Source organism: Nannobrachium achirus, assembly GCF_963921795.1.
Source record: "Nannobrachium achirus genome assembly, chromosome: 21".
NCBI lineage: Eukaryota > Metazoa > Chordata > Actinopteri > Myctophiformes > Myctophidae > Nannobrachium > Nannobrachium achirus.
In genome coordinates, this window is record NC_137828.1 from 8,099,762 (window position 1) to 8,118,764 (window position 19,003).

Below are 19,003 nucleotides of genomic sequence, written 5' to 3' on the forward strand. Positions count from 1 at the left end.
AGCCAGGCCTTGCTGGCCTGCCCAGGGCCCAGTGGCAGGGGCGTGCAGAGAATGTTAGAGAGGCAGGCGATAACATTTCTAAAAGGGCTAAACTAAGCATAATCAAGTCAATGCTGGAGATGTGGCGTTCTAAATGGATTTCTACACAGAGAGGGCACTTCTTTCAACATAAGATGCTGCATTTAAGTTCAGGAGAGTTTGGACAAGGACTTGGCATTTCTTTGACCATACTAAAAACTGCATGCATGGTCTGGAGAGGGCACTTTTTACAGACAAGTAAAACGGGCAGGGGCTCAAGCCCCCTTTGATGTCTATGTGTAGACGTGCCTGGCCAGTGGGCCCACACAGCCAGGCCCAGCTGTGCAGCACTGGGCCCTGGGCCAACAAGAGCCTGTTATGGGTCTTCAGTCTCTGTACGGTGGAGGCGCGCTGACACTCAAGCATTAGTTATACTGTACTTGTAATCTTCTGTACTTGGCAGCACACCATGCTGCGGGCTTATAGATCTTGCTTTTATATCGACAGGAGCCATTCTGATGTGAATTTATCTTTCATCTTTCGGTTTCTGGAGCTAGAAATGTGTTAGACATATTGATCCTCGACCGACACATGGGTCCCAAGCCACTGTTTGGTTAACAGTTTTAGATAATCCTCCAGCACTCAACTTTAGATTATTATTTAGTCTGGAATTGTGCCCAGCATTGTGCTACTTCTACTGTACACGGGGCAGTCAGACAGGGTCAAACTGTGCATGAAATAATGCTTCCTCAGGTTGCCAGATGATAGGATTAGCAGGGACAGAACAACCCTACATGACAGACCCTGGCGTGAGAACAAAACAAAACAAACCCCTCAAAGACGCGTTTGGAAGTTATTCTGCTAATCTGATTTGTCCCAGGTCTGCCTCCGTCCGTCCGTCTGTCCGTCCGTCCGTCCGTCCACCAGATGCCAGGTGCACTTTTCTGGATTAACCCATTTAGGCCTTTAACTGAGTGCTGCGCTGCGAGCTTGTAGATTTGCTATTTGTGAAAAATCTTGTTTTTTTTTGCAAGTCTTTGAATATATCTATTTAAAAGCAAACATTTATAACTCAAATATTTGCTTCTGGGTGGTCCCTGGAACAACATATTTTGAGATGGGGGTCCGCGGCCGAATACATGTAATGTTGGGGGGTCCTTGACATGAAAAGGTTTGAGAACCACCGATTTAGAGGAAGGATTTAGAAGTTGGGTCAAAGATCGGGTCAAAGATATTCAAAGATTTGCACACATTTTCACGATTCTCTGCAAGCTCGCTGTGAGCTTGTATATCTGCTATTTTTCAATAGTTAAAGCATAACATAATGGTTAAAGTGGTTCAAATCAAACGCGACGCAGGCGCGTTCCCCGGTCTTTGAGGATTAACATCTACAACAATGCTGTGTTCAGATCCATGTCCAACATCCAGGGTGATTTGTCCCCAAAAAGCCGGGGGTAAAGAGACCAGAGAGCAGCTGTGGTCTGTTCAACCACCAGCCGTGGGTTTTGGAACGGGCCGCTGTTCGCATGACACGTGCTGTTGTGTTCGTTCGTTCGTTCGTTCGTTCGTTCGTTCTTTCTTTCTTTCTTTCTTTCTTTCTTTCCTTCTTTCCTTCTTTCTTTCTTTCTTTCTTTCCTTCTTTCCTTCTTTCTTTCTTTCTTTCCTTCTTTCCTTCTTTCCTTCTTTCTTTCTTTCTTTCTTTCTTTCTTTCTTTCTTCTTTTTTTTGCCATTTTAGGCCTGAACGCAAATCTGTCACTTTAGATTTGAACCGCTTTAACCATTACTTTATGCATTAACTATTAAAAAATAGCAGATCTACAAGCTCACAGCGCTGCACCGAGTGCCACGCTGCGAGCTTGTAGATCTGCTATTTTTTGTTGAAAAGTCATGAACATTTGTGCTTCTAAATCGGTGCTTCTCAAACTGTTTTCATGTCAAGGACCCCCAAAATGACATGTATTTGCCCGCAGAATAAAATGTTGTTCCAGGGACCACCCAGAAGCAAATATTTGAGTTACAAACGGTCGCTTTTAAAAATACATATATTTGACTTTTCAAAAATAGCAGATCTACAAGCTCGCAGCGCGGCACTCGGTGCCGCGCTGTGAGCTTGTATATCTGCTGTTTTTCGATAGCTAAAGCATTAAATGGTTTAATCCATTCTGTGTTTTGCGCTCCGGTAAGGCAGTCGGGGGACGTTAGAATTATCCAAAGCTTTTATACATGTTCCCACGTTTTAATCCTCCCTTTATCCAGCTGTGATTCCTGGGAAAAAGAATATCCAATTTGTTGTTGCAGAGTTTTTAGAACGAAGTCAGAGCTGGCCCTGGATTGGGAATGTCCCCAATACACAGAGAGAGAGAGAGAGAGAAATAGGGGGAGAGGGAGACGGGAGGGGAACATTTCCCCAAAGAACCTTTCTTTCTTTCTTTTTTCTTCAATTTTAGATGTTCTTACACCCAATTACTCAAGGTTTTCTTCAGAATATGTATGACACTGATTTATAGCACATGAGGAGTCCACTACACTAGTACTAGTGGTTCTCAAATGTTTTTGTTTGCAATTTGACCCCATTGTACCCTCTCAGAGTTACAGACCTAGTATGGTCATTCAGGACTAGACCTTTGTGTTTCCGGTAATATTATCGTCCGCTCGTTTTGTATGTCTGTTGGGTTGTCATCAAGGTGGGCCTATAGGTCATGATGTCACAGAAACATCCTTGTCTGACTAACCACACACACAGATAATAGACAATCACTGACAGACACTCCTTGAGAGTGAGAGTGTGTTTGTCTCACACTGTGAACAGGAAGGGGAGTGTGTATGGGCTATATGAGACGTTTGCAATATGGCTGTAAAGCCCTTTGCACACAGGCGCGTTTAACCGCACGGATAAAACGGACAATATAATTTTTTGAAAAGAAAACAATGATTCTCTATGACCTCATGCACACCAGCTCCGAATTAGCCGTGCGACGAGTGGCTGCCGCCGTACGTTTTTTTTCTCGATCGAACCCAGTTCGATTCTTGCGTCTTGTCGCATGCGGTAAAAAAACTCATCACTCCTTTTATGACTCCTTTTGGGATCCGCAGCGCCGATTCCGCACAGCATTGCACACCAAATCCAATGCGTTTTATTCATGCAGCAAACGAAAAAAACGCAACTGTCCTGTGTGCAAAGGGCTTAAGACACTCTTGATGAAGGTCCAAATTTGGGACCGAAACGTCTGTCAACTTAAATAAAAAGGAGCAGCTGAGCAAGAGCAGAGTGCGGGATCTTTGTTCATGGAATAATGTTTCGTGATTGCTTCAGTTTTCACCGTCCAATGCACGTGTATCCGAATCAAGTGGATGTTTGTATGTGGCAATTTTGACAAAAAAGTTCCACGACAACTTAGCCAACATGGGGATGACACCTGGTGACATGACCACAACAGGACAGGTTGGAGGTGTTTTAACACTGACAGTCAGGTCTGGGTGATAACATATTATAACCTGTGTGTTCTACCGCCCTCTGGTGGCTCATAACAATATGCACCTGCACCTGTTTACATGTTTTGGCATCTAATAGCTAGCAGCCTAGTAACCTGTCTAGCACTTCACTGTACAATAGCAGAGAGCTGCTTGGTGTTCCTGCTTAAGGACACTTTGACAAAGACACACATTTAGTTCAAGGGTCACCTTTTAGTCACAGAGGCTTTTTTCAAATATTATTTTCGGTGTCTTTCATTGGCTAGCACAGTGGAAGAGTGACAGGTTACAAAGAGAGAAAGACACAGCGAGTGACACGCTGCGGCAAAGGTCGCCGGGCTCCGGAATCGAACCAGCGACTGGCTGTCAGGCCGCATTAGAGCCTGTTATGCAGTATGCACCTTAGTGTCTTCACATCATAAAGCAGCAAGCTTTAGACTATGTTCACATTGTCCTCAAGTCATACAGCAGCAAGCTTTTATAAACACTGCAGTCCCTTAGACTATGGAATGCACTGACCCGAGCTAAGAGCAGTGGGTTTCAGATGTTGGTCCCACTCTCTACACATGAGATAAGCCAAGACAGACAACACTCTATGCACCTGCCTGCAATGCTCTGCATGCAGTGACACCTTGAGCCACATGAGGGCGGTAGGAGTGTGTGGCACAATGTGCCCACTCTGCCCAGATACCCTTGTCATTATTGTCATGAGAGGAGACTTACTGTGACCTGGTAATGTGTTCAGCTGTGTCAACCTCTGCTGAACACACACGCACGCACACACACACACACACACACACACACACACACACACACACACACACACACACACACACACACACACACACACACACGTACGTACGTACGTACGTACGTACGTACGTATTACATTACCACACATGTTGGCTGGCGTTAAATTGCAGGTGGAATTCTCGTCAGCTTTGGCACATCATGCACAAACGTTTTTTGGGGGGAACGTCATACAATCTGAGACCCAACATGCTCGCTCTCTCCCTCTCTCTCTCTCTCTCTCTCTCTCTCTCTCTCTCTCTCTCTCTCTCTCTCTCTCTCTCTCTCTCTCTCTCTCTCTCTGTGATGTCATGATGCTGGCCTGGCACAGCCTGATGAAACCCAACTCCCCTGTGGTGGTAGAGTGGCCTGGGAGCACTGTCAGCACCACTATGACCTCCAGTCCTCCACCCAATGTCCTGACCCCCACCCAATGCTGTCTCCTCACTGTCAGCACCACTGTAGTCTCAGACAACTATTCCACAATCTCTGAATGCTATATAGTCTCGCGTAGCCAGACAACTATTCCAATCTCCGAAGTACGAATGCTAGATAGAGTCTGGAACGGCAGCTCCCGAACGGCGAGTATCAGAAGTAGCCAGTGCTACACTGGACTGTAGTCCCACTGGAAACATAACAGAAGCACACTCGCACAGACAGAGTCATTTGAGCAGCTTATTCTTGTTATGCGTGCATAGTTTAAGAAAACGTTTGAAAACATCATAGAGGTAACACCAGTAACACCAGAGAAAGACAAGATAATGCCCCCAGAAATATTGAAAGGAGACATAACGCTTCCAGTAGGACATGTTATTGCTACTGCACCAAGGGAGCGGTTGCGTCACATCCGCTCTATCTCGCACTCATCGTTTCTATTTCCGTTTGCCAGACTGTATGCCGGGAGCATTTGCCCAAATCGCGGAGGCAACAGTCTGGCCTCGCGAGACTAGTTGCTATATAGCATGGGAGCCCACACATTTTTTTACTTGAGAGCTACTTTTAAAATGACCAGCTCATCATGATCTACCCACCCCACCCACTGGCATTAAATACTGTATAAGACAAACAGCGTTTGGAATTGGAAATAGTGGGGGGAAAAAAGTCGTCATCCCATTCTGTGAGGAAGTGGTAGGTTTTCGGGTTCTTTTCAATGCTACTCTCCTTTTGCACAAAGTAGTGCATTGCAAGATAGAGGGCGCCAGATCCCTTTGAGTCACACCCTACCACTACTTCCTGTTCATCCACAGAGCATTGATTCTAGTTGTTTTCTCCATTAGAATAAAGTGCTTTCTTTTCACTTTTTTCAACTTTTATTACTTGTCAAAATACATTTTATGTGTCTGCCTCATCTTTTAACCATACTAAGTAATAAAAGTTGAAAAAAGAGAAAATAAATCTAATGGAAAAAACAACTAGAATCAATGCTCTGTGGATGAACAGGAAGTAGTGGTAGGGTGTGACTAAAAGGGATCTGGCGCCCTCTATCTTGCAATGCACTACTTTGTGCAAAAGGAGCACTGACCCTTGAAAACAATGCGTTGCATTTGGGTTTGCCTATTTTAGAAGCCTTGAACGGAGCTGATCAAGTCATGTAATAATTCAAGTGACAGACGCCAAAAAGAGGGGTTTTGTGATTTTAATTCATAAATATATTGTAATTATCTATTCTTTAGGAGCATGTCATGTGGTCTACCTGCACAGCCTTTGTGATCTACTGGTAGATCACAATCTACCTTTTGGGCACCCCTGCTATATAGAGTCTGGAACTACAGCTTCTGAACGGCGAGTAATGGAAGCTGGCATTTCCGTTCATTTATATTTATATTAGGATAAATGTGCGCGATGTTAAAAATGAAACGGAAGTGGGGAGGAGGCTTCACTTCCGTTTTAACCGGATACTCACCATAAGACCTCCGTCTGCCCAGACGGTATGAGTCAACAGTCAACAGTCTGGCCACACAGGACTAGCACTGCCACTAGCTCTGGTCCATCACGTCACCTCCCGGTGACGCTCTGACAGACCCGTCGGCAAATGACTAGACCGCGATATCTCAGCCCCTACCAGCGCCCAACTTCAGTCAAAATAAACAAAACTACTTCACTACTCACCAAACCAAAGGTAGTTTTGCATTATTTAAAGTCTATTCTCCGCGGTGGTGAGCCCCACAGCACCCCATCCAATCTGCAAAATACACTATTTTTGGCATGAAATAAAGTGCATCCAACTCGACCGCCGCTTATTTCTGGGTTGTGAACCATTGTATCTGCGGTGGCCGCTAGGTGGCTCGAGGTGGGTGCGTTTTATTTCATGTCTCTCTCTCTCTCTCTCTCTCAGGGCGACAGCGTCTGGAGCCCATGGACACCATCTTTAACCTCTCTCTCTCTCTCTCTCTCTCTCAGGGCGACAGCGTCTGGAGCCCATGGACACCATCTTTAACCTCTCTCTCTCTCTCTCTCTCAGGGCGACAGCGTCTGGAGCCCATGGACACCATCTTTAACCTCTCTCTCTCTCTCTCTCTCTCAGGGCGACAGCGTCTGGAGCCCATGGACACCATCTTTAACCTCTCTCTCTCTCTCTCTCTCTCTCAGGGCGTCAGCGTCTAGAACCCATGGACACCATCTTTAACCTCTCTCTCTCTCTCTCTCTCAGGGCGACAGTGTCTGGAGCCCATGGACACCATCTTTAACCTCTCTCTCTCTCTCTCTCTCTCAGGGCGACAGCGTCTGGAGCCCATGGACACCATCTTTAACCTCTCTCTCTCTCTCTCTCTCAGGGCGACAGCGTCTGGAGCCCATGGACACCATCTTTAACCTCTCTCTCTCTCTCTCTCTCTCAGGGCGACAGCGTCTGGAGCCCATGGACACCATCTTTAACCTCTCTCTCTCTCTCTCTCTCTCTCAGGGCGACAGCGTCTAGAACCCATGGACACCATCTTTAACCTCTCTCTCTCTCTCTCTCTCAGGGCGTCAGCGTCTAGAACCCATGGACACCATCTTTAACCTCTCTCTCTCTCTCTCTCTCAGGGCGACAGCGTCTAGAACCCATGGACACCATCTTTAACCTCTCTCTCTCTCTCTCTCTCAGGGCGTCAGCGTCTAGAACCCATGGACACCATCTTTAACCTCTCTCTCTCTCTCTCTCTCAGGGCGACAGCGTCTAGAACCCATGGACACCATCTTTAACCTCTCTCTCTCTCTCTCTCTCAGGGCGACAGCGTCTAGAACCCATGGACACCATCTTTAACCTCTCTCTCTCTCTCTCTCTCTCTCAGGGCGTCAGCGTCTAGAACCCATGGACACCATCTTTAACCTCTCTCTCTCTCTCTCTCTCTCAGGGCGACAGCGTCTAGAACCCATGGACACCATCTTTAACCTCTCTCTCTCTCTCTCTCTCAGGGCGTCAGCGTCTTGAACCCATGGACACCATCTTTAACCTCTCTCTCTCTCTCTCTCTCAGGGCGACAGCGTCTAGAACCCATGGACACCATCTTTAACCTCTCTCTCTCTCTCTCTCTCAGGGCGACAGCGTCTAGAACCCATGGACACCATCTTTAACCTCTCTCTCTCTCTCTCAGGGCGACAGCGTCTAGAACCCATGGACACCATCTTTAACCTCTCTCTCTCTCTCTCTCTCAGGGCGACAGCGTCTAGAACCCATGGACACCATCTTTAACCTCTCTCTCTCTCTCTCTCTCAGGGCGACAGCGTCTAGAACCCATGGACACCATCTTTAACCTCTCTCTCTCTCTCTCAGGGCGACAGCGTCTAGAACCCATGGACACCATCTTTAACCTCTCTCTCTCTCTCTCTCTCAGGGCGACAGCGTCTAGAACCCATGGACACCATCTTTGTGAAGCAGGTGAAAGAGGGAGGCCCCGCCCACGGAGCTGGACTCTGTACAGGTACAACTACTAAAATTGTCCTAACTGTTAAATCGCTAAAGTTTTAGAACACCCACTCCGTTATTTTCAGCTTCTGAAGCCTTCTCTTTATATGTTTTCTTCTTAGCAGTGACAGGGGCGGGATTTCCCGGCAAAATGACGTAATCTGCATCATCTGTATACGTTGTGTATACGTTGGCCAATCACATCGCAGATCACTGTAAAATAATTCGCTGTAAATTTACAGTAAATTACTGGATACTAATTGCATTACTTTCACAGTAATTTTCACAGTAAATATTGAGCAGTAAATTACTGTAATTTCACAGCTGTGAAATGTTAGTAATTTACTGTGATTTAGCAGTATGTATTGCAGTTATTTACTGTAATATTACAGTAGTTGCCTGTATTTTTACACTATTACTGTGAATGTAAGGCTGCTCAGTAGCCAGTAATTTACTGTAAATTTACAGTAAATTGTATCTAATACAGTAAAATATAGTAAATTTGAATTCATAGGCCCATTCCCACTGGGCCAGATAACAGATTAAAAAAAGCTCTTTCTCCAGATATTTTTCCATTCAAAGTGGATGGTAGATACAGATAAAAAATATCTGCCACAGATATTTCTTTTATCTGTGACAGATATTTTTTTTATCTGTATCTATCATCCACTTTGAATGGAAAAAATATCTGAAGAAAGAGATTTTTTTTTATCTGTTATCTGGCTCAGTGGGAATGGGCCTTAACTGTGATTTTACCATACATACACAAACATGCTAAAACAAAAACAAAAAAAATACAACTTCATTCATTTAAACTTTTTATTGTACAATTCCAACACAAAGTGCAACATTTCAAATGGACAAAGAAGAACCACACCAGTCTCTCTTAAAGCCTTTTACTCAGTAGAAGTGTTAAGTCTACAAACACTCCTGGAGTTTGGTCTGGTGTCTGGAGGCACTCTTTTTTAACCAGTTTGAAAACTGGTTGTCATAGACTTTGGTTATTTAGGAGACTGCAACACAGTTTTCCTGTGAAACTCCAGGAGTGATTTTGTGGACTAAAAAACTTCACCTGACTTTGTATCAGCATGGTGGTGAGTAGATACAACATTTTCCCTTTTGGGTGAACTGTTCCTTTAACTGCAAAATAACTAATCTACTCACCCTCATGCCAGTTGGAACAGAGGTGAAATGTGTCCATATAACACAAATGGAGGTTGCCTTCACAACTTGGGGAGAAATGGAGACTGGTTCTCTCTGGCAACCCTCCTGTGTGTTATATGAACACACTTCAGCAGGCACGAAGTATGTGAAGTACACCTCAACATTGCACTCAGTCACATAAGTCCTGAAGGTATAAGGCAACACAGCAGTGTTAAAAACAAAGCTACCTAATGATTACAGTATGCACCTTGCTAACATGCAGGCCGAGACAGAAGAGACAAAAGTGAAAGGGCATCGGCAAAGAATATTGGCAATTTTACATATCCAGATAAGAATAATGGCTGGTGGAGTTGGACAAACAAGAGTAGGGCATCTGAAACACGTATGAGTGTGTCTCATATTGGAGTCCTGAATGCCATCGACCATTCAAAGTCCACAAGTTTTCTCAAATGCGTATGAGTGTGTCTCATATTGGAGTCCTGAATACCATCGACCATTCAAAGTCCACAAGTTGTCTCAAAAGTGTGCTCACGTGTGGGTTGATACCGCCACGCTTCTTCGATTTGGAGCCTCTCTCCCACGAAGCACCTGTAAACAATAAGACAACAACTTTTAGTTTCACATAGATATATATTGCATCGTTTATACAAGGCACATGCAGCGGTTCCCCTTTCCCTTAAGTAAACGCTACACCAGGGGTTCCCAAACTTTTTTGTCTCAGGGTACCCCATAAATATCTTTTTAATCCGAAGCACCCCTACATTATAATTTTCACTCCCAGCACCTTATATTTATAGCATATCTACGTTGTCGGGTGGAAACCTTGTCCAAAACCGTTAGTTTTGTATTTATCATCCATAAAATGTACTAAACTAGTGAAAAGTGATTATGTTGAGAGGATAACGTTGCGATAATAGCCATTTTGGTTAGAGCTGTACTTAAATGACACTAAATATTTGTCCAAATAAATACATTCCAAATATTATCAAATGATCTCGCGGCACCCCTGGACTGCCGTCGCAGCACCCCAGGGTGCCCCGTTACCCACTTTGAAAACCCCTGCCCTACACACCACAGAAAGAAAGTAGTACTGAGAGTAAGTAACATTCAAGTATCAATGTTGCAAGCAATCCAGTATAATGTTTCAGTACACACCATCCTCAGGAGCAGATTGAAGTTGTAGTAGATCGCGAAAACCACAGCTATCCAATAATGATCCCATCGTGTTGTCCCATCACCACTTGTTCTTCAATGGACAGCATCCAGGCCATAGACTTCATTAAATCACCTGAACAGAGATACCCATTATGTGATATTGTAGAGGTGAAATGCTAATTGAACAAGAGTAGAATTTCAATGATCAGCAACATCACAAACTGTGACACAACTCACTTTATTTTGATTTAACGGGCATTTAGGACAATTCTCAAATTAGGGTCAGATTCAGCAATGTTTTTTTTGTCTGGGATTTTGAAGGGTTTTTGAAGGTAAGACAGAAATATAAGCCAGATTTAGTCACTTTACTTACACTATTTTTACAACCAGGTTGATGAATCGTCTGGGGACCCCCAGGGGTCCTTGAGGGAGTTCTAGGGGGTCCCCAGCTAAATGATAATTAGGAACTAAATGGACCCTTATTGGGTATGTAACTCAGAACCAAATGGACCCTAACATGTCAATTGTGTTCCCATTTGTACACTCAGAATTAAATTAACATAGATTTTACAATATACTGTAGATTGGGGTCTCAGAGATTGATATGCTATTAAATGGGGGGTCTGTAGCCTAATCTTCTCTTATGGGGGTCCCTGGCATTGCTTTTCAAATGGGGTCTACTGGCTTGTCAATTCGGGGGTCCTTGACACGAAAAGGTTTGAGAACCACTGCTGTAGATCAAGACACTGATCAGCTTATGTGAAAAGTAGCTTATGATCATGTAGATTATAATATAAAATCCAGATATCAACAGTACCTTGAACAATCAAGCAGGGGGTGCTTGGTAATTTCTCTGTCCTCTGCGCATCGGCGGCTGCGGCACACGCCTGTAAAATAAATAAGACAAGACAACAACCACCTCAATGACCATGCCCAAGAGATCTCAAGCTGACACCAAACTCTCTCCAGGACCTCTAAAACCTTATCTAGAACCTCAATCAATTTGTCAATCACATTAGATCTACTTTGTATTATTCTATGCCAAATTCTATTAACAATGTTAAATTCAGTATAATTAATTTTCATTAGCCTATAAGTATAATACCTTTGGATAAACTCCAGAGTGCACGTGCAATCCTCAGGATACTGCAGACATACTTGTTCTTCAATGGACAGCATCCTTCCAGGCCCAAGGTTTCATTGTATCACCTGAACAGAGATACCCATCGTGTGATATTGTTAAGAGGTGAAATGCTAAATGCATTCCACAATCCACACACACACACACACACACACACACACACACACGCACACAATGTATTTATGCCCACAGAGTGGTGTATCACTCTGTGGCATGTACTGTTTTGGTACATTAAAAAAAAAAAATCTTTCCAAAATGTTCAGTTTATTTTACTTTAATATTATTTGATGAAGATAAAAAATAAAATCTCTATTCAAACACATTCCAGTATTTTCTGACTTACATTATTAGGTATGCTAGGTATGCTTACATTATGATATTAAGGGGGAAAAAATCACCCTATGTCACCCTAATGACCATAATGTCTCACATGTGGAGAAAAGGGGAGGGGCGAGGAGATTCCAACAAAGTCAAAACAAAGTTTTAATGTAGGCAATTAAATATATAGATGTAATCCATGCATAAGGATTTAAGGACATTATACTTATGATGGGATTTCTGACAGAAATTGAATTTATGCTCCTACTGCAGTGGACAGCACAACGTCAGGTATGCTAATAATCAATCATTAATCTGATGGTGTCACCCGTCGAATATAGACCAACTACAGCAGTGGTTCTCAAACTTTTTCACGTCAACAAACCCCAATTTAACACTTATCTGCCAGTGGACGTCCATTTGAAAAGATATACACGCCAGGGACCCCCATAAGAGAAGATTTTTAAGGCTCTGTAGTGATTCCATTTTAATTTCAAGGACCCCCAGGACACCCATTTAATGGCATTTCTATCTCTGAGATGATATATGTTAATTTAACTCTCAGAATGTACAAATAGAACAAATGGACCTGTTATCATTTAGCCAGGGACCCTCTGGAACTCCCTGAAGGACTCCTGAGGGGTCCCGGACCCCACTTTGAAAACCAATGATCTACAGACTCCTGTGTCGTGACGCTTGGCTTGTGTTGTGGATCGGTTGCTTTTACAACAGCAACTTTTAGCCACACTGGAGCATAAAACCTCCCCCGCGGTGCAAATATTATCATTGATATAGTTGAGAACCAAATGGACCCGGCGTAACGCGTAAGGATACAACAACTGACACAAGGATTGTCTGTGGTTCTCAAAGTGGTGTCCGGTCATTATCGCGTCTGGGTGATGAAGTTCCAGGTGGTCCACAGCTAAATGATAGGAACCAAATGGACCCGCATTCTTCCCCGCGCGTCGGCTGTATTGAACCGGCGGGGCGAACGTTCCCTACCGCTAGTAAGCAGCCAACATATGACACTAAGCCCCGCTGACGTGAGCCTGTGTCCACACCGAAACCACACAATGGACCAGCCGCGTAACTCGTGCGTCGCGGGAGAGCTCCCCGCGCGTCGGTCGGCGAACATTGCGTAGCCGACTTACATAACACTAAAGCCCCATGGACGTGAGCCTGTGAGCGGCACAAACCACACACACACCGGCTTGGCTTACAAGCTCACAGCGCGGCACCGAGTGCCGCCGCTGTGAGCTTGTATATCTGTTATTTAGTTACTTATAACGGTGTGTGAGGGAAACACACATTTAAAATGTTATTACAGACATGAAAAACTTCGGCGGCAGTGCTGCACACAATTTGCTGGAGCAAGACTGATAGCACAACTATAAGGTGGAGGAGAGAAAACTGACTTACCTTAGCAGAGCACTGTTATGAACTTCACACGACTTCTGAAAGCTCCTTTGAATTGAAAATAATTTCATAATTCCATCTTCACCATCAGTTCACTGCTTCTCCCTCTCACAATGGATGAAAATTTGAAATGAAATCCCACAATGCAGCGCGGTTCAAGTCATTTGTTGTGATATCACAATAACATTCTGAACACAATATTTTATTGTGAGATATATTGTAAAGTGTTGTGTAATCCTGATAACAATTTAGAGTACAGTCATTCGTTGTGTTATCACAGAGGATGGTGTGATTACACAGTAATATTCAGAATACAGTATTATATTGTGAAATAATAATGTAAAGTATTGTGAGATCCTGGTAATAATTAACAGTGTACACACATGATACACTACCGGCCAATAACCGACTCTTCAGGAAGTAGCTTCCCTCAGCAAACAGTGTTTACGATGGTGAAGGATTCTTAACCTCTTATTCCCCAAATCCTGCTCAGAAAATTACGTTCTACCACTCCATGGATTCGTATCGGTTGCGGTGGTCCGGTGGTCCGCGGCGGTGGTCCGCGGTGACAAAAAAGCAATACCGCGACTGACCACTAGTTTAGCAACTTACACAGTATAGCTTTAAAGATGAGATGAGATGAGATTGAGATGACCTAAAATAGCTGATTCAGAAGCAGCTCACAACGCGTTGTGAGCTTGTAGCACGGCTGTTTTCTGTCACAACCACACACACACACACACACACACACACACACACACACGTTGTGTTTTGGGGGAGAAGTCACTAGTGCAGAACAGTCAACAGCTCCGCGGTCGCTCCGGTCGCTTACACCAACTAGACAGCAGGACACAGGCTCTAAACATGACCCGAGCATGTAAATGGTAAATGGTGCATTTATATAGCACTTTTATCCAAGGCGCTTTACATAGATTGTGCATTACATTCACCCATTCACGCACACATTCATACACCGGTGGCAGAGGAAACCATGCAAGGCAACAACCTGCTCACCGGGAGCAATTAGGGGTTCAGAGTCTTGCTCAAGGACTCTTCGACATTAACTCAGGGGGAGCCCGGATTCGAACTCTAATAACGGTTTCTCTACCCCTGAGCCATGCCCCCTGGGAGGAGAAAAGACAGAGCCTCTGACTGCTAGTTTAAAATGTTGTCATCACAATTCACATTCTCACTGCGGTCAGCTCTCGTGGCGTAGATTCAAAATGAAATGCTCGCTAATCTCCGCCCCCTCCTGTTGACAGACAGTAGAGTACAGTTAGTACAGTAGAGACGTGACGTCATCAACAATACCAGCCACAATTTTTATCCCGCGATTTTGCAAGCCATTTTCACCCAGTATCAATTATCGAATGTGATCCTGGGCGCTACACTACACTGGGGCGGCTGTAGCTCAGGAGGTAGAGTGGGTTGGCCAATGCTCCATGGGTCAGCGGTTCAAATCCCAGCTTCTCCTGTCTACATGTCGAAGTGTCCTTGGGCAAGACACTGAACCCCAAGTTGCCTCCGGTGAGCCGGTTGGTGCCTTGCATGGTTTCCACCGCCACCGGTGTATGAATGTGTGTGTGAATGGGTGAATGTAATGCACATTGTAAAGCGCTTTGGATAAAAGCGCTATATAAATGCACCATTTACCATTTACCATTTACACTCCCTCTGCCAACCTGGGGAGAGCAACGGACTGACCTCATGCTTCCTTCTATGCATGAGGAGTCCAAGCCGCTTCTTTTCACCTGACGGGGGGGTTTCCCCGGTTTGGACGTAGCGCATGGAAGGAACACGTTATTCCAACCAGTTCCTTTTCCCTCCATCAGGCGCCCCGGCTGGCCAGGGGGAGGCAGTATAGAGACCAGGATTACTGCATGTTTTTGTGAGGGTACATTTAGCATGTTCTTGTGCGTGTCATAACCGCTTTTAGTACTAAATAGTTCATACTGCTTTATGTTTTGCCACTCAGTCTGTCCATTGTGTTGATCCTGAGTGGCATATGATGCATACCCTCTATACACACACACACGCACGCGCGCGCGCACACGCACAAAGAATAAATACAGACAATGCACACACAGACACACACACACACACACACACACACACACACACATGCGCGCGCGCACACGCACAAAGAATAAATACAGACAATGCACACACAGACAGAGAATTCGAGCAGGCATTCAAGCACCACTCTGAGTCAAGAATGTGTACACACAAACATGCACGTACGCTTGCAGCCGTGCCCACACACACACACACACACACACACACACACACACACACACACACACACACACACACACACACATGTGCACACACACACACACTCAGTTGGTGCGGAGGCCGTTGCCAGTCACACTCCCCCGCTGATAAAGGGTAAACGGTGTGATTAATGCGGTCGTTTGATGCCAGGATTTCTCCACAGTTGAAGTGTTTCTTTGAGAACGACTCGGCCCGCCAGTCAAAACAAGCACGGAGGTTACATCATGGTGTTGTTGTAACCTCACTCTCTGCTCGGTGAAATCCCCCCGCGCTTTCATTCATTCTGACTCTCACTTACCGTACGACCTACGTGAATCATGTCTTAAAGAAACTTTAAAATAACTATCAATATCAAACTAAAAAGTGGGCGATGGTGGGAGGGTCTGAATTCCTTTCAGGTTAGAAGACATGTTTCACATGAAACTGAAACTTTTCACTTTCTTTATTTCCTTCGCTCTGTTTATATTAACTCATTAAGAGCCCCTGAAATTAACGGATTATAAAGTCCACGACGCCACCTTCAGGCTGGCATCACCGCCGTTATCTTATTTTGAAGGCCAGAAGTCCACCGCGCAATCACTTCCGGTCTGACGTCATCGGATCGTGCGCCGGAACCGATCCGTGTCCACGTGGAGTTGTGTAATGGCCGACCGGGAGCTTTTATAACTGTGTAACATAAGCGAGCATCTGCCTCCATCCTAGCTTCTAAAGTGTAGTTTTGAGATAATGGACATTAAAGATGAGATCCCCCGTCCACCTCAATGTTATGGATGGGACTATTTTGTGCTCGTGGAGCCGTGATGATGCGAAATCAGCGACGGATTTCGTCTCCGGACCGACGGCCATTCTTCTCGGTAATGTACTCGCCGTTACAGTAATATATTACTTTTCCCGAGATATCCCGTGAATGGCACTACACATACTCGAGTACATTTCGCGAGATATCTCGCGAATGGCACTAGATGAGTTAACCCATTAAGACCTGAGGCCCATTCTAAACCTAACAGTTTTCTGAAAAACTTCTACATGCCGTTGCTGCCGGGAAGAAACCTTTTATCTCCATATTCTATCTTAGTTTTTAGTTCTTCATAAATGAACGCCCTTCTTGATCAGACTCACTCAAAAGTAGCAGATCTGCAAGCTCGAAACGCACTGCAAAGTGATGCATTTCCAGCTTGTCGATCTGCTACTCTTGCTATTTAAAAAAAAAAAAATAGAATCCTGAGAATTAACAGGTTTTGGACATAATGAGGTTTCCACCCCACAGAGACGATATGCAGTATATAGCTCAAATCTAAAAATCATACTCTGTGCGGTTTGAAGGGGTTGCCGTGCTCTCAGCGCAAGACCTAGACTTTGACCTCTAAGGACCTTCCAGGGAGAGTGCTCATGTGCGTCTTGCGGTGACACGCTTCCTAGTTTCTTCTTCTCTGAGCTGTTTTTTCTTTTTTTTTTCCGCACTGATTTTTGACATTGCACTATTAGGTTGTGTTGGTAGTTTCTGAGTATTTTGCTTTGTTTAACAATGACAGTGAGATACTTGTTTGCACTAACTAGCATTGACTGCTAATGGTCTCTTTTGTAAGACACTTTATGTATATATACTTATATATTATTCGCCCCCTCTATTGATGCACCTTCTCTTTATTGGTATTTTTACGTCTCTGTAACTTTGTAAATAACTGTATACTGCTGTGCTACAACTGGACAACTGAATTTCCCCCTTGGGATAATAAAGGTATCTATCTATCTATCTATCTATCTACAAGGAAAGAGTCAGCATTTTGTAGTATCGTTTGGTTCTCTTCTGCGTGTGTCCGATCGGTTCTCTTTAGTGTAAAACGGAAATGACACTGGGAGCGGGAAGTTTACGAAAGTCCGACGTCCCATTGCTTCGAATACGTGGCTATGCGTGAGGTTAGGGTTAGGGTCAGAGATAGGGTTAGTAATGGGGAGAGTTGGACAAAGGCGACATCAGAGTAATGCACGTTGGAACAACACTACGCACCCAATGACAAACCCTGGCCCCAGTTGCAGCGTACACTGTCAGTGCTAAAGCCAGGTTAGCACAGCGCGCTACAGGAAGTAGGCCAGAGACAAGTCTTCCAACTCTCTCTCTCTCTCTCTCTCTCTCTCTCTCTCTCTCTCTCTCTCTCTCTGTCCTTTTCTGCTTTTATCTGTGCTCCTCTCTCTCCCGGGACAGGGGAGTACACCGTTTTTCCCACAATTATCTGGTTTCTCTCCTCTCCTCTCCTCTCCCCCCCACCCCTCCCATCCCCGATCTCCTGTCTTCCTGTAAGAGATGGCCATCTACAGAGGACTTGAATGAATGAATGCAGGAGGGGGGGGGGGCTGACGCAGGGTCCTGTCTTGTAAACAAGCGGTTTTGGGGCGGTTTAGATTCTACTGTTTCGGTCGTCTCCCGTGAGATTCGGGCCGCGGATCTGTCCTCGTTCGCGCGGGCGGCCGGGGTGGAAATGGTCCTCATTCCAACACCGTTGATAGAAGCGCAGGACCGTACAAAATGCCACCCTCAAAAGAAGGTTTTCTGTGGATGTTGGGGCTGAATTGGGGCTTTTTGTCTCTTTTACATAATGGAACTGAATGTAAACTTTTTAAGGACATCGGGAGACTTTGATTTGGAAGATGAGAAAGCACGGCAGACAAAGCTCTTACGGTAACTGTGAAAGCCAGATTATTATTTAGTCGCACGCCATAAACAGCAGATCTGCAACGTCACCGTGACACGTTGTGAGCTTGTAGATCTGCTGTTTGCTGGGTATAAACTGAGGCTTTACGAGTTTACGTGGTCGCGGTGTTGGTGAAACAGCCGATCCTGGGTGGTTAATTCTTTCCCTGGATTCTCTCCCCTAGGGGACCGCATTGTGAAGGTGAATGGAGAGAGCATCATCGGAAAGACCTACTCCCAGGTCATCGCCCTGATCCAGAACAGGTGAGGAGGGGGCTCCTACTTACATGGGCTTGCATGTAACACCATGTATGGGCATAAAGATATACCCTTTGGCTGCACCTCATTGGCTAAGGGCCCTGCCTTTGTACTGTCGAGGAGAACTTGACTGATAGATTATGTCATTTTCAGGAGAACTTGACTGAAGAACTTGACTGATAGATTATGTCATTTTCAGGAGAACTTGACTGATAGATTATGTCATTTTCAGGAGAACTTGACTGATAGATTATGTCATTTTCAGGAGAACTTGACTGATAGATTATGTCATTTTCAGGAGAACTTGACTGATAGATTATGTCATTTTGAGGAGAACTTGACTGATAGATTATGTCATTTTGAGGAGAATTTGACTGATAGATTATGTCATTTAGAGGAGAACTTGACTGATAGATTATGTCA

At 44.7% G+C, this 19,003-nt stretch overlaps 1 protein-coding gene across 1 annotated transcript in view; it reads left to right on the forward strand.

Annotated features, from left to right (window-relative positions):
* Positions 1–19,003, forward strand: part of LOC308307234 (rho GTPase-activating protein 21-B-like) — a gene marked incomplete at both ends in the record, with an annotated part of 201,546 nt that overhangs the window by 118,886 nt on the left and 63,657 nt on the right. The window contains 2 exons of the mRNA XM_080752407.1: positions 8,095–8,181; positions 18,508–18,586. Coding sequence (XP_080608533.1) covers positions 8,095–8,181; positions 18,508–18,586 — 166 coding nt within the window. The remainder of the gene's footprint in view (positions 1–8,094; positions 8,182–18,507; positions 18,587–19,003) is intronic.